The sequence below is a fragment of the Cavia porcellus genome, unplaced genomic scaffold (assembly GCF_034190915.1).
Source record: "Cavia porcellus strain 051 isolate PalLab524CR breed Dunkin Hartley unplaced genomic scaffold, mCavPor4.1 scaffold_8, whole genome shotgun sequence".
Taxonomy (NCBI): Eukaryota; Metazoa; Chordata; class Mammalia; order Rodentia; family Caviidae; genus Cavia; species Cavia porcellus.
The window spans coordinates 92,419,058-92,432,635 of record NW_026947491.1 but is presented as its reverse complement, the minus strand read 5'-3'; the positions used below and the strand labels follow the sequence as shown (position 1 = coordinate 92,432,635).

The 13,578-nt window shown below is 44.2% G+C and overlaps 1 protein-coding gene across 3 annotated transcripts in view; it reads right to left on the bottom strand.

Annotated features, from left to right (window-relative positions):
• The window catches only part of Washc4 (WASH complex subunit 4), a 47,721-nt gene that overhangs the window by 28,350 nt on the left and 5,793 nt on the right, over nucleotides 1–13,578 (bottom strand). For all 3 annotated transcript variants that reach the window (XR_010049480.1, XM_003461735.5, XM_063255493.1), the window contains exons 3-13: nucleotides 13,505–13,558; nucleotides 13,344–13,409; nucleotides 12,604–12,649; nucleotides 12,154–12,221; nucleotides 7,406–7,488; nucleotides 6,431–6,473; nucleotides 5,783–5,886; nucleotides 5,170–5,290; nucleotides 3,533–3,656; nucleotides 3,295–3,422; nucleotides 2,341–2,501 (exon numbers count right to left, since the gene is read on the bottom strand). Coding sequence is in view for 2 of the 3 variants with exons in the window: in XM_003461735.5 (XP_003461783.1) it covers nucleotides 2,341–2,501; nucleotides 3,295–3,422; nucleotides 3,533–3,656; nucleotides 5,170–5,290; nucleotides 5,783–5,886; nucleotides 6,431–6,473; nucleotides 7,406–7,488; nucleotides 12,154–12,221; nucleotides 12,604–12,649; nucleotides 13,344–13,409; nucleotides 13,505–13,558 (998 nt within the window). In the remaining variant the exon portion in view is untranslated. The remainder of the gene's footprint in view (nucleotides 1–2,340; nucleotides 2,502–3,294; nucleotides 3,423–3,532; nucleotides 3,657–5,169; nucleotides 5,291–5,782; nucleotides 5,887–6,430; nucleotides 6,474–7,405; nucleotides 7,489–12,153; nucleotides 12,222–12,603; nucleotides 12,650–13,343; nucleotides 13,410–13,504; nucleotides 13,559–13,578) is intronic.

Below are 13,578 nucleotides of genomic sequence, written 5' to 3'. Positions count from 1 at the left end.
CAGGAAGCTAGAGGTGCAGCGTGGGAGAAAGAAGGCTCAGCCAAGTGGGAGCAGTCCGAGACACGGGAGTCTGAACTCAGCAGCTGACAAGCACTGGGCGCTTACCATCTGCCGACCACCACCTACGCTCTGCTCACACAAAGGGGCACCTCTAACCCTCACATCACCTGCGAGGGTGGTCCTACAATCTGCACTGCCACAGGGAAGGCGCATGCACTCACGCCAGGATCACACAACTGGCAAGTGGCCAGGCCAGGATTCAGGTGCGAGCTTCCCCACTCTGACAACACCAAGGCAGGAATACAGGCAAGTCTCTCCCCGACTCAGGACTACCAGAACACTGTAGCATCCACAGCGCGTCTCCACTTGGACAACCTCTCTCCGAAGGGCCGCTTTACCGCCCACATCCTGTTCAAGTGATTCCTTTTTTGTTCTTCCTTTAAAGTGTGCAAAAATGGGTAACTCTTGCTTCCTTTCGGAGTCTGATACTTCCCAAAAACCTTCCGGTAGCACTACTGTCAGGTATCAGCGAGGAGGGCTCTCCAGGGCCAGGGATGAGGGTGCACCTGAGGGAGGCAGAATCCCCCAGGAAGAGGAGCCAGCCACACTGGCAGGCCATCAGTTTGTCTCCATGGCTCAGTCTGAACAGGGATCACACCGAAGTCCCCGTGAATGTGCTTTAGGGAGGCAAAACCCCACCATAAACTCTGAGAAAAATGTTCTTTGCAGAGCAACGAGTCGATTAGACAAAATACATCAACAACCAGTCTGCTTCGCTTCCTGGATGTTACTGGCCCCAGATTGGAAGCATGGATCTGAGCATCCACAGGGCCCTGAACAAGGCTTCCTCCCTGCCAGGATGGGCTGAGAGCAAGGGCCAGGGAAAAAGAGGCCTGACCACGAAGTGCTCCCCCACAGCGTCAAGCCCGGCAACACTCTGGGGCAAGGGAAGCATGGAGAAAGCACCCCGCTGGCCTGGGACCAGACCGCAGGGGAAAACAAGGGTTTCCTAACCCCTTCCAGCCACCAGCTCACGTCCAGAGGCCAGGCGATCACCAGCTCCATTTCAGACACACACACCAAGAAGAAACCACCCAACTCCCCTCTGCTCAAAAACACCGAGTCGCAGCCACACAGGCTTGTCCACGGGGAGGGGGCAGACAAGGAGGACTCAGACTTCTATTCCGCCCAGAGGCTAGGAGTGAAGGTGCATGCAGCAGCCCGCAAACGCTGCAGCCTGGAGGGAGCCGGGTGCAGGGTGGAGTACGGCCCCCCGGCTGCGTCTCCATCTCACAGCGGCCTGGCCTGAGCCCAGTCAGCTCCTCTGCCCGCTGAACTGCTGAGACAAGGCTTATGCCGGTCATCACCCTTTCCCCTAAATTTCTCTTTCGGGCATAAACCTTAGATTTCCTCTGCAAAATTATAAGGAAAAGGCAAAACCCACGCCGCCGCCCAGTGTCACAGAACTCCAGCGACTGCACTAGCTCACTTCTGGAATTACAGAATTAGAAAACAACATGTTTCCATTTGGGGAATCCCTGAAAGTGAGCTTGGCCCTCTGCACCCACAAGATTCACTGCTGACAGGATGTGGGCAGGGAGTCTGCACCGCCCCCAGGGCCCAGAGGCAGCCACACACGCCTCACGGCCGCCCCAGAAACACAGTCGGAGCCAGGCCAAGCACCTGCGTGACCCGGCGAGGGTCACTTCTCCAAGCCTGATCTCCTTACTTCAAAACAGGTGCCCGGGGCAGGGAGCGGCCCTGCAAGCCAGCACTGGGAGCCAGACAGCGAAAAGTGTCTGCTGTAGAGAAGACTGCCAGCCAGGGAGGAGCTGGGCTGGTGACAAGTACTTTTTCCTTAAACTTTTAGCACTTTCTAATGTTAAACATATGCAAATGTTACTTTCATAAAAATAAAAATGGGAGGACACCAAGTTTGAGGGGAGGCCTCCCCAAATCATCACAGCTACTCAATGGCTACTCAACGTCTCTGTGTCAGCAAGTAGTGCCCACACCAAGTGAGTTGGACTTTCAGACAAAAAACAAGACAGCTACGGCTGGGGATTTAGCTCAGCGACGTAAGTGCCTGCCTTGCAAGCAGGCAGTCATGAGTTCGATCCCTGGTACTGATAAAAAAAAAAAACAAGACAGCTGGCAAAAGTGTGTGTGCTGTGAAGCTCGAGGTGCCTACATTTTAAACATGGGCAGCCTAAAGTTCCTAGAAAATAAAGCCCTGGAGACCACCAACCTTTTTCAGCAGTGACTTCATTTCATCTTGAAATTCAAATGCCTGCAATGTAAAATACCTAAACAGTTTCGTTAATTACTTGTAAGACCTACTTGGTAAGTGACTGGGCTTTCTGCTGTAGGAAAGTATCCCTGTGTATTTTAATGGCTTGGAGACTTTTTCTGTCCAAAAGTTTGGCAGCTGCTGGCATTTTCTGGATCAGAAAATTATCAGGAAACCAAATAATATTAGCAGTTAGAGTGATGGCTGGCACCTGAAATGGTAAAGGCAAGAGGGACATTCATTAAATACAGGCTGAGACGAGTCACGCCAGGCAAAAATGACTGCACACAGACACAAAACACCTCGTTAATACACACTGCATCAGGGTGGCAGCACTTCTATACCAGTGTTGAATATGATCATCTCTTTCTGCCTAAATATTAACATGCACGTGGACATATTCAGTACAATTTTTCACATGAACAGTGAAAATAAAAATATGCAAAAAGGCAGACACCTGAATCTTCGCATCCTTACTTTCATTCTATATTATTGGGGGGAAAAATGCATAGATGTCTTGGTTCTCGCAGATTCTGTGATCAAATTAAATCTTTGATTTTACATTCAGGTTTCATGCAATGGAAAGAGCAGATACACAAAAAACTAAATTTTTTTGTATTTCAACAGTGAGAATGAGTGGGGGGGAAATGTAGTATCAGTAACAGTAACAGAAACTAAATGAACAAGTAGAACCCTAACATCTACCAATATACACACTCACATGAAGGAGAGCCGCAGAGAGAGACAAGGAGCTGTTCCATTAAATACAGGCTAAGACGTTTCATTTCAAGAAAAAATAACCATGCACAAAATAACCTTGTAATAAAAATGAGACACCACCTTACGGCAGCACAGCATGAAACCTGTACTTCCACTTATTATATGACTTACTTCTGAAAAGCAAACTACCTTTGTAAACAAGAATACAATGCATTTTAAAAATCCACTTATACAAAATCTTTTTAATATACTCCAACTGAAAAACAGAAATTCTAAATTCTTACCTTCTTACAAATGTCCAATAAAGACTTGTAAAACTTTTTATCAACAGTTCGAAATATCTGAAAATGCAGAACAAACAATCCACAGATTCCAACATACTTGTCCCTCTGGTCAATTTCCGAAGGTTCGCCTTATAAGCAGTAATAAAAGAGAAAAGCAGAACGAAGATAATTAAATTATGTTTTTAAAGAAACACAAACTTGATCAATAAAATCTCAAATATGTAATAATTTATATTACCAATTTTGGCTTCTACATTTGCAAAAATCGAGCGAAGACTATGTGCAAACTCTTCCGCAAAAGTGCTATTTTTGGACACAGACACTCCTCCATTGAGAGAATCAAACTGCTGTTCTATGCAGGCCTACACAGGGAACAGCGAAGAGAAATTAGTCTCATTAATAAGCTGTTAAACACTTGGCAGGGTGTGTGATGAGGTTAGATCATTAGTTATCACTTTAACTTAGGACAGAAGCTTAAATTCTTACTTTAACCATTATGTGCAAGTCACACAACAGGACCCCCATAACAGCAAGGGGTCACACATAGGTGGTAGCCACAGACGCTTGAGGTTCAGATCTGCACGAACACAGAAGAGCCACATAATGATTTAAATAGATCAAAGTTTATTGTAAAAATAGGGGCCTGGAGATTTAGCTCAGGGGCTTAAGTGCTTGACTACTAAGTGCAAGGGCATGAGTTTGATCCATGGTACAAAAAAATACAGCAGCTATGAACACAGTCAAATAATACATTACCACACAAGGCAGGGGACAGCACAGAAGATGGAGGATCTTGTATGAGAGAGACCCTTTAGCAGGTGAGAAAGAAAAGCTGTACCAGGCCAGTTTGTTAGTTTAAGTGCCATGTACAGACAAAAGGACTTGGTGCCCACAGGCCTGGATGGCCAGCCGGGATCATTTCCCGCGTGGCTAGATTCAAGGACACACACAGATAGTCACTCAAGGCTTTCTATAAACAACATTTTCTTTCTCAAGGCAACAGTTTTATCTGTGCGGAATGGCACGCAGCTGAGTTCGTTCAGCTGCCTGGTTATTTTAACCTTTTTCCTGTCAACCCCAAATGTGTCACACAGAGTTAGAGAGTGATGTTCAGGAGTGTTTGGAAGATATTTCTTCTTCTTTTCATTTTATCGTATTTTATACATTTAAGAGTAGAGTTTGTACTTTCTGGTTAGTTACTCTGTTAGCACTTTAACACAGCCAATGTGGAAATGTCCCTTGGAAAAAATAACAAAAATTATTTGCTGAAAAATGGACTACGAAATAAATAGGTAAACACAAGAGTTGGGTCCATCTGTTAAAACTGTGAGCATGTAAAATATAAATTGAAGTCAGCCTGGTGCGGATGTAAAGTGGGGTGGAATACATTGTTTCTGGGGGACATAGCCACAGTGGGCCTGTCCCACAGAACTTGCCGTGATGTGAGATGCTTTGCTCCATCCTGGAGGACACGCTGGCCAGCCATAATGCCTCGTGGCTGATCAGCACTTGAAATCTGGCTACTGTGACCACACAAGTGCTGTTTAATTTGATGTCAGTTAATGTGAAGCAGCCACACGTGCTCAAAGCCCGTACACTGGACCATGCAGGCTCACCTCACATGCTGTGGGCCTTAGGAGAATTAACCAGATGTTTTGGGAATAGGCTCACAAATCTAACCTAACAGTTAAACACTTTGGTTTTAGATTTCAATCCTTAGTTTTGTTCATTTACATATTTCTAAAACGTCACTGTTAGTTACTTTATACACTAACGATCCATTAAGCCAAAGCACTTTTTAAAGGAAAACAAATTCATTGTCCGCAATTCTGAGCTCGGTCAGCTGAGAAAGCCCAGCTGCATGGCCCCACCTACCTGGAATATCGTCCCGTCAAGCAACTGTCCTTCCAGCCTCAGCAAAAACTTTTCGAATGGCTTTAGTTTTTCTTCCTGAATTCCGAATTTTGAAGGGTTGTGATGGACAGATTTCATTAACCTTGCAAAAGATTATGAGAAACAGGTTACATCTACCTACAGATTCTTAAAAACAAGGTACTCTTGTTTGGCTCTACACATCTGAGTATAATAATCTTAATATATTTAATTTTCTTGTGCTTTTTTTCCCTCCTACATTCAGATGTCTGCCACCAGGCATTCAGTGAACATAAACACAAGATACAAAAGTTCTGCAACAAAATGAACCACGTTCAGAAAAACTGTTGAATAGAATGCAAAGAAAATAAATTCTAAGGTGGGCAAATTAATATTCTTCTGCACTAGGACTAAGGGGGCTTTATGCAGTTACATTATTCTCTCCAATCCCTGTCAAATTAAAGAATGATTCTATCTTCTCATGAGCACCTTCTATATCACATCTCCAGCTCTCTGGTCTTTTAAAAGATCTAAATTCTTTCTATCTGTTTACTCTTTACTAATACATTAGCCACAGAAAGTAAGAAAATACTCTGAAGCACTTCAGCTGGTGTACCTTTTGTACATGGTCCAGTGGTCTTTCAGTGTGACGTGATACTCAATAATCTCATCCAGGGTGAGCAAAACTGTGAGCAGTTCTCCCAAGTGTTCATACATAGTCTGTAAAAAAATCTTTAATGATTATCATTTAGTCACCAGTTAGAAGTTAAGCCTCATGTAGATTCTTTTAGAAGTATTTATGAATGTATGTATGCATGCATGCGTGCATTTAATTATTTTGGTTTTCTGAGACAGGCTCTCACTATGTAGTTCAGGCTTGCTTCAAACTTGCAGTGATCTTCCTGCCCTAAGTCTCCTGAGCGTTGTGATTACAGGCATGTGCCACCACACAAGCCTCAAGTAGATTTTTAAAGCAAAACAATTTAGGGAAATTACTGAATTAGTTAAACCAGGGGTAAAATCAGTGAAGCGATAGTCAAGTAGGATATTAGCCTTTGCACCAAAGGAAGGCTACCTGAAAACCCTGCACGAGGCTGTTTCTGGGCAAAACACAGTTACTCCGGTACGAGTCAGCAGTGCCCATCAGCTACACATAAAAGATGGCAAACATGATGATAGGCGAACACCGGTCTTCCTACAGCTGTTGTATTTCCCAATTATGCAAACTCCAAAGACACAGTAAAAATTAGTTTTACATATTTACCTGAAAATGAACTCCAGTTGTCTCTATAATTTTGGGTGCGACCCTGTAATAATACAACACCCAAGTTAAGAACCCCTTTTCAGCCACAGTGCTCTATCTCAAGGAGCACGCACAGGAGCAGAGCCCTCTGAATTCGGACGTGTGTGCGTGCTGTGTCAGTGAAGCCTGACCCCGTAAAACTCAGGAGACCGGGGGAACCCTCCCAGACCCCATCTCCCCACCGAGGAGCCCACCGACTGCGCACCCAGAGTGAGCTCCCCGGCCTGCACCCGCCCCTCGGGGGGGCTGGTAACCTCAGGGCTTCCACTCAAGGACTTAGCGTGGGGCACAAGAGGAGAAGTCACAGAGCAAACTTCATTCAGAACTATCAGAGCTTCTCCACTAGCAACCAGCATTTTCATCCTCCCCAAATAGACAGAAACAGAACCCTGTTTTCAGCCAGGTTGGTTTCAATCCTACTGAAAAACAACGCTCATTTCTGAGAATATACCAAAGTCCAAAGCCAAATGATACATTGGTGCTTCCTTCCCCGATATTTACCAAAGCACTTACAAATCAATTACACTCAGTCTAGCAGAGGAAAACCCAATTTAAAACTAAACAGAAAATTCAGATAAATCTCATTCTCTAGGGCAGAGCGGAAGCTGGGGAGACCCCCAGAACCACACAGTAAGTGCCACAGGGCTGGGGAGCTGCGTGCTTTCTCTCCCACCCCAGTGCAGAGTCCACTCAGCTTTTGCCTTTATGTCCCATGCAGACTTTTCCGTCAACATTCTCATTCTGACAGACAGCAGCTTCAGGGAACATGGCAGAAACTGTGTCTTATTAATCCACATAATGTGCACATCAAGTAGTACTCGAATATCACAAGTGTTCAGAGAACGCTGAACCAATGAATGCAGTGAGCAAAAGCTATTTCAGGAGCACACTCCCTGCAGCCCTACTGGACAAGCCCACACCCTTTAAATCCATTACTTGTTGCTGACATAGAGGGCAGCCAGCTGATGGACCACATTCATCACCACTTCATAGCACCGCGTGACAAAACAGGACAGCTCCTGAAATGACAAGAGCAGGACAGGTCACAAAGCTGCTTCTGAAGTGTCACCATCCTTAAACTGAACTTTATGGTAACATAGCTAGTAAAAACAGAACCATTTCCATGAACTCTCCAATCGCTCAGCAGCCAGCATCAGCATCTCTCAAGGGCTCAGTACTTAGCTCCGCGAGTCCCCCGCACCCTGGAGCTGCCCGACCTCCGCTCTCCTCTGCCTCCTGCATAACTCCATGTTAAGCCCACTGTCTCGGCTGCCCACAGAGCTTCTAAGTGACAGGGACTGTCTCATTCTTTTGGAATATTCACTGTCTATCATGGTGGCTAATATTTAACTGCTTCTCAAGAGATTTATGTTCTATCATATGAACAAGCCAATGAGCATCTGAGTAAAACAGAAGCTCAGAGGCGCCAGTGTGGTAAACACGCCGAGAAGGGGCTGTCTCCAGAGCCCACTCGGAAATCACTGCATTTATGACTCACAGTTGTATTTATCAGTGGGCCCGGAGCACAGCAAGGGAAGTATAAGGCATCCCAGGGACATGTTTGTCCTTTATTTAAGTCACATCTACCCTGTCCCAGACCTTCTAGAAATTTGTTTGTAGACATTCTCAAGTTTTAAACCTACAAGAACAGTTTGTAGCTAAAATATTTCATGTCCGATTAAACCGTATCTATTCTTAAGCTTTCAGTTTTAAGAGGGCAGGAGTTTCTGTACCACCAAGAACAGTTTCAAACAGATACTAAAGGCTCACAAAACATACTCGTTCAGCCTTTAAAAATGAACTTTTTTTTTTAAAAATGGAACTTTTATACAGGTATCACTATAACCCAAAACCCACTTAAAAGTTTTTGGAAATAAAGAAGAATGAATTTTAAACACCTCTAGTTTTACATTGTTACTAAAGTTCTAGCACTTGAGTGAAATCAGAGAAAATAACAAGAAATGCAGGAAAACCAGAAAGCCCAAGGAAAAAGGCCTCAGAGGACAGAAGCAGAGCCAGCCACTCAGACGGACACTGCCGGGCGGTTTACAGCAGCACAGCAGCAGACTGCAGACACAGCTGCCTGTAGCTGGCCAGCAGGGACACATTCGGGGACCCTGCAGCAGATTCAGCGGCACGGCTATCACAGAGGACACCAACACCAACCAGGACGGCGACACCGCAGGACCACGAGCCCACGGGACGCTGGTCGTGAGTGTGCCTTGCTGACCAACACACGACTGCACAGCACATGGCTCTCCATGCAGCTTTAAAGAAATGCCAACCAAAACATGATAATGAAGGTTTAATGAAGAATGATAAATCAGGAAAATACCAACTTACTCAGGTACACCAGGAGTTCCACCATCAGACAGACTCCATTAGCATCGCTATAGCTAACTGCTAAATAGAGGACCTCAGCCCAAATGTTTCAAACCAGGGTTTCAAATTTCATATTTTGGATTTGGAAATATTTGCATATACATAATGAGATAATCTGGGCAAAGAACCAAGTGGAAATGTGAAATTCATTTATGTTCATGTACAACTTTTTGGGCAGGTTTATGCAGTTTTTATTCATTTCAGGAGTGAAATTCTCCACTTGTGATGTTAAGATAGACAGCTAAGCTCGGGAGAAACATTACATGCAGTCAGACAGGGTTCAGTCCTCAAGGCAGTCAGCGCAGAGGACAAGAACACAGCACAGTGTGGCAGGAGGTGCCTCCACACCGTCGAAGGCACGCCTCAGGACAGAGATGGGCTGACGGGGTACTTGCCCCCCAAGGGATAAGCGGAAACTTAAGACTGTACTATAATTGGTACTACCTGGTCCAACAAAGTCAAAAGATCAGCTACCCTGGTGGGCGACCAGAACCTTGGACCCTGCCCTTCCTAAGAGCGCCTTTGCTCCTCTGCATGACCTGCATCCCTACTGCAGCAGTGTTAGCTGAGCAGCTACACGGGTGACCTTGTTAGCTGGCCACAGCTGGAAGCACCTTGTACCCACCTTGTGATTTTGTACCCACCTCAGGATTTGGCTTTATACCACATTTTCAGAGAAGTGGGCTTCATGGCAAACCACTTTCCTGGCCCTCTTGTCTCTCAGGAGTTATCCCTCACTAAATTTTTCCTACTCTTAACGTTTGTTTTTCCTTAGAATTCATTCTCTGACTTCAGGGAACATAAAACTCAGCAAATCCAACATCTGACAGATTGGGAGTTACACTTTCCCCTATATCAATGTCATGTTGGTAAAGGATTCAGATTCTGAAGCAGTTCAGTTTCGGATTTTTGGATTGGTACTTCTCCACCTTGATACACATTATAGATTTTAATATACTATACACGTGACTATCACAGCTCACGAGTCACTATATAAAAATCCTTAGCAATCCTAAACTTGCATGCACTGAATGAAGCACTATCAGAGAAGGAAATGAGGAAACTGACCCACTCCCTGGAATGAGAGCCTGCACACCACCGGACCTGGATGCCATCCTGGCCAGCAGGCTTCGCACTCAGCGCTGTCCACAGGAGCAGGGAAAGGACTCCCTTCCAGGTTTTCGGCCTTGAGGAAGCGCATGGAGGAGGAGCAGTTCACCTGGGCAAGGGCTGCTTGCAAACGCACCACTCAGAAGCTCACCTCCCACCACCGCCCTCGGGTGCGCCCTGGGGTGTGCCCTGGGGTGTGGGAACACCAGCAGGGCTGCCCCTCCCGCCAAGCTGACCACTTCTGCTCTGGTTCTCTGGATCATCTCACTATTCTGTTCTTTCCACCCTCCAACTCCTATGTAACCAACTCTCCACACTACTTCCCTCCTTTAAAACTCAATCAGTACCACTGCACGGATGTGAGGTGCCTCACACGCTACGGGTCAGGTGCAGACAACAGAAAGGTTACCACAGCGCAGAACACTGTGGGTATCCCCTCATACAGGTTCTTTTTGCTTCCGTAACAAAAGCAGTAAAACCTGCTCATCTGACATGAATCCCATATACAAGATGATTTTACACCACCCCTTACACTCACGCTCCCCATGAGGTCTCAGAGCTGTTTTACACGTCGGCCACTTTGTATCTTCTGACCTACTGCTTCTGAAATGCCCTGTGTAACTGGTTTTTTAGACAGGACCCTGAATAACACATGCCATATTATCAATAAAATGCTCTTGACTAGGTCAAACAGACCTCCCCAAGACAGCCCTGAAGACATAAAAGATTAGAGCAATATGTGAGCATGCTTCACCTGATGAAATAAATCAAATCTTGCATCCAATAAATATAAGGGAGGGATACTACAGGTATTTTTTCCCTTGTCTCCAGTTTTTGCTTCTTCACACTGTATACTGATTGTCATAAGGAGAAAAGGGAGGAAACAGAAGCTGTATCATGCTTTTTAGTAAGCCAAAGACCTGAAAAGAGTAAACCTTTTCAATAATGCAAAGCAAATCTACATGGTAAAGCATTTTTTTAAATTTTTGGGCCAGGCTGAAAAATTCTAGGACTAACTCTGTAAAGAGGAAGAACTGTGCCAGCGGGTGGGGACAGCAGTGGGATGTCACACTGCAAGCAGTAATAATGCATAGGGTCTAAGTTTGGGACTTGCCCCTTTAGCTCAGGAAGGAGCCCCTCGAGTCCACGGCTCTGTTCCAGCCGCCTGGTCCCCACTCAGCATGGTGGCAGAGCATCTATCACATGAGCAACAGCGCAAGGAAACAATGAGGCTGAAGTGTCACAAAGTAGCTTTCGAAAGGTTAGAGGCATGTGATCGCCAGTACTGTGTGTCACAGAAATGTCAGGAATGATGCATTTTAATGGGTTTAGGTGAGCTGGTGTGCAGAGGGTCTTTTTTCCTTATCTGATTCGTACTGTTAATGTTCAAAGAATAAAAACGGTTAGTTTACAGTTTAGATTCTGATACCAAAATCTGTTTTTTCAACCATAATTTGCACAAGACAAGCATCCTAGAAAGTCCTAGACTACACTTTTGAATTCTCTAATTTATAGGTTTTTTTAATGTTTTAATATTTTTGTGAACTGGTGTAAATTGTTAACGCATATAAGCTTGTGTGTTTTTGTAAACAGTTTGGTGACTAATTTCTTGGCCCATACATAAATATTTAGAGCCTCATTTCTTCCAATTTATCTGAAGCCAAGTTGGGAGTTGTGGGTTTTGCTTCTCTGTTTGAATGGAGCATGGTGGGAAAGGGATTTGTACTTGGAGAAATCTCGTCGTTTGATGCAAATGTCCCAATGAACACAACTCGAGACAGAACTATTTCAGGTTAAAACAAAACAAAAGAAAAACCCATTTCTGCTAGAAACATAAAGTCACGCTGCTTTTCACAACCTCCTCACCACCCAGCAACTGCTCGATTCCACTTACAACTCTTGTGATGGCTCTTTTCCTACTGCTGCACAGTTTCAGTCCTTTTATAAACGGCACGGTGACATGAATTAAATTACACGGACAAACTTGTTTTGATCCTTATTGTCCGCAAATGCCAGGAAGGTACCATCTCTCAGGAAGTACCATCTTCTAAGCAAGCACGCAATGACAACTAAGTGCTCTGTGCTCAGAGTACACAGCCTTAGCCTTCCAAGTTTTAAAATGTTTAAATTACGTGTTACCTTACCCAAGCTTTTAAAAGACAAAAGTACAACAGAAAGTAAGAGTCAGTTACCTGTAAAAACGATATAAATCTCCCCATCTGAATTTGGCAATCACCTTCCACCATGCTGGAATCTGTCGCTTTAAAAAGCAACATTAAAAAATGCATTTCAATTTTTAAATTTAAACTCAACACCAAAAAGCAAGCAATTTTTTAAAATAGACACCTTTTAATATTCAGAGTCCTGAGAACACAGAATTATTTACACCCAAGAGGAAAATGAGACAATCATTAATCACTCCAGGGAAATCTGCATCTTGTTACATATATCACTGGTGAAAATATGAAAAAGAATTGTTTGCTTCTGCTTCACTAGTTTGCCACTAATTTAACCAAACTCACAAAAACGCAAATTCTTATTTCCTTGAAGTACATTACCTGATCATGCCATTCCTGTAACTATCTGAACTTTTTGTTCATTTCAGTTTGACTTCATGACAATTTAACAATTTTGAAACTTACCTCCTTCTCCATAAAACAGAAGACCGTTATAAAACTTAGTTTCAGCCTGTTTAAAAAAATTAAAATAATTTTTAATTTTGTTTTCTTTGTGAATTCTCTGACTCTCTCAGTTCTCTGTATTAGTAACAGTGGACTAAATCACCTATACACGAAGTTAAATTGCAAACACTGCTTGTAAGTAAATTCAGCTTACCGAGAGCAAGGAAGACATCCCTAATACTCAAAGCACGTCCTGACTCCTTTGTCTCATCTTTGTCTTACCCACCCTGTCCACATCCTCCTGTCAATTCCTAGGGGGCAGCCACAGAGTGTGCAAGAACAGGAAAAGAGACGCTTATCAACTTCTACCGGAGCAAGTGTTAGCAGCTCAGTAAGGAAACACAAGACTGATCGCGTAAGTTCAAAGCGTCCTTAACAAGATCGGTTCCGTCTAGTGAGAACATGTACCCAAGGCAAGCACAGCAATGCCGAGGGACGCAGAGCCGGACTTCAACTGGGACTGCCAGGAAACTACTGGCCGGCAGCATCTTCTCAGGGCCTGCTTCTCCACCCACCCTCCGCCCCTGCTGCTGCTGGGTTAACTCAGTGCCTGGGAGGACTAGGATTAGCCTGACTATTCGTAGCAGCATTAGCACTGCCATTCAACAGTCAACACTCACTGCACACTAGACACATACACGTATGTATCTCTCTTTAAATGACCTGCTGTTAAAGTTGTAGAAAAGAGTATTAAGAATTACCTCATATTTTAACTTCTTGATTTCACAACAAAGTGCAGCGTAAACAGTAATGACTTTGTTTAAGACCTAGTTTCATGAGCGAACAGATAAAACAGAAAAAAGTAAAAACCAAATAGCAAAAGCATTGCTTAAAATGCATATTTAGGTTTAGGATTTTGTACCTTGTTCTCAGTCTTTATCAGTTCCAACAGGGAAGACTGTTCAAAAGGCAAAAGCTATAGAAACAAAGAAAAAG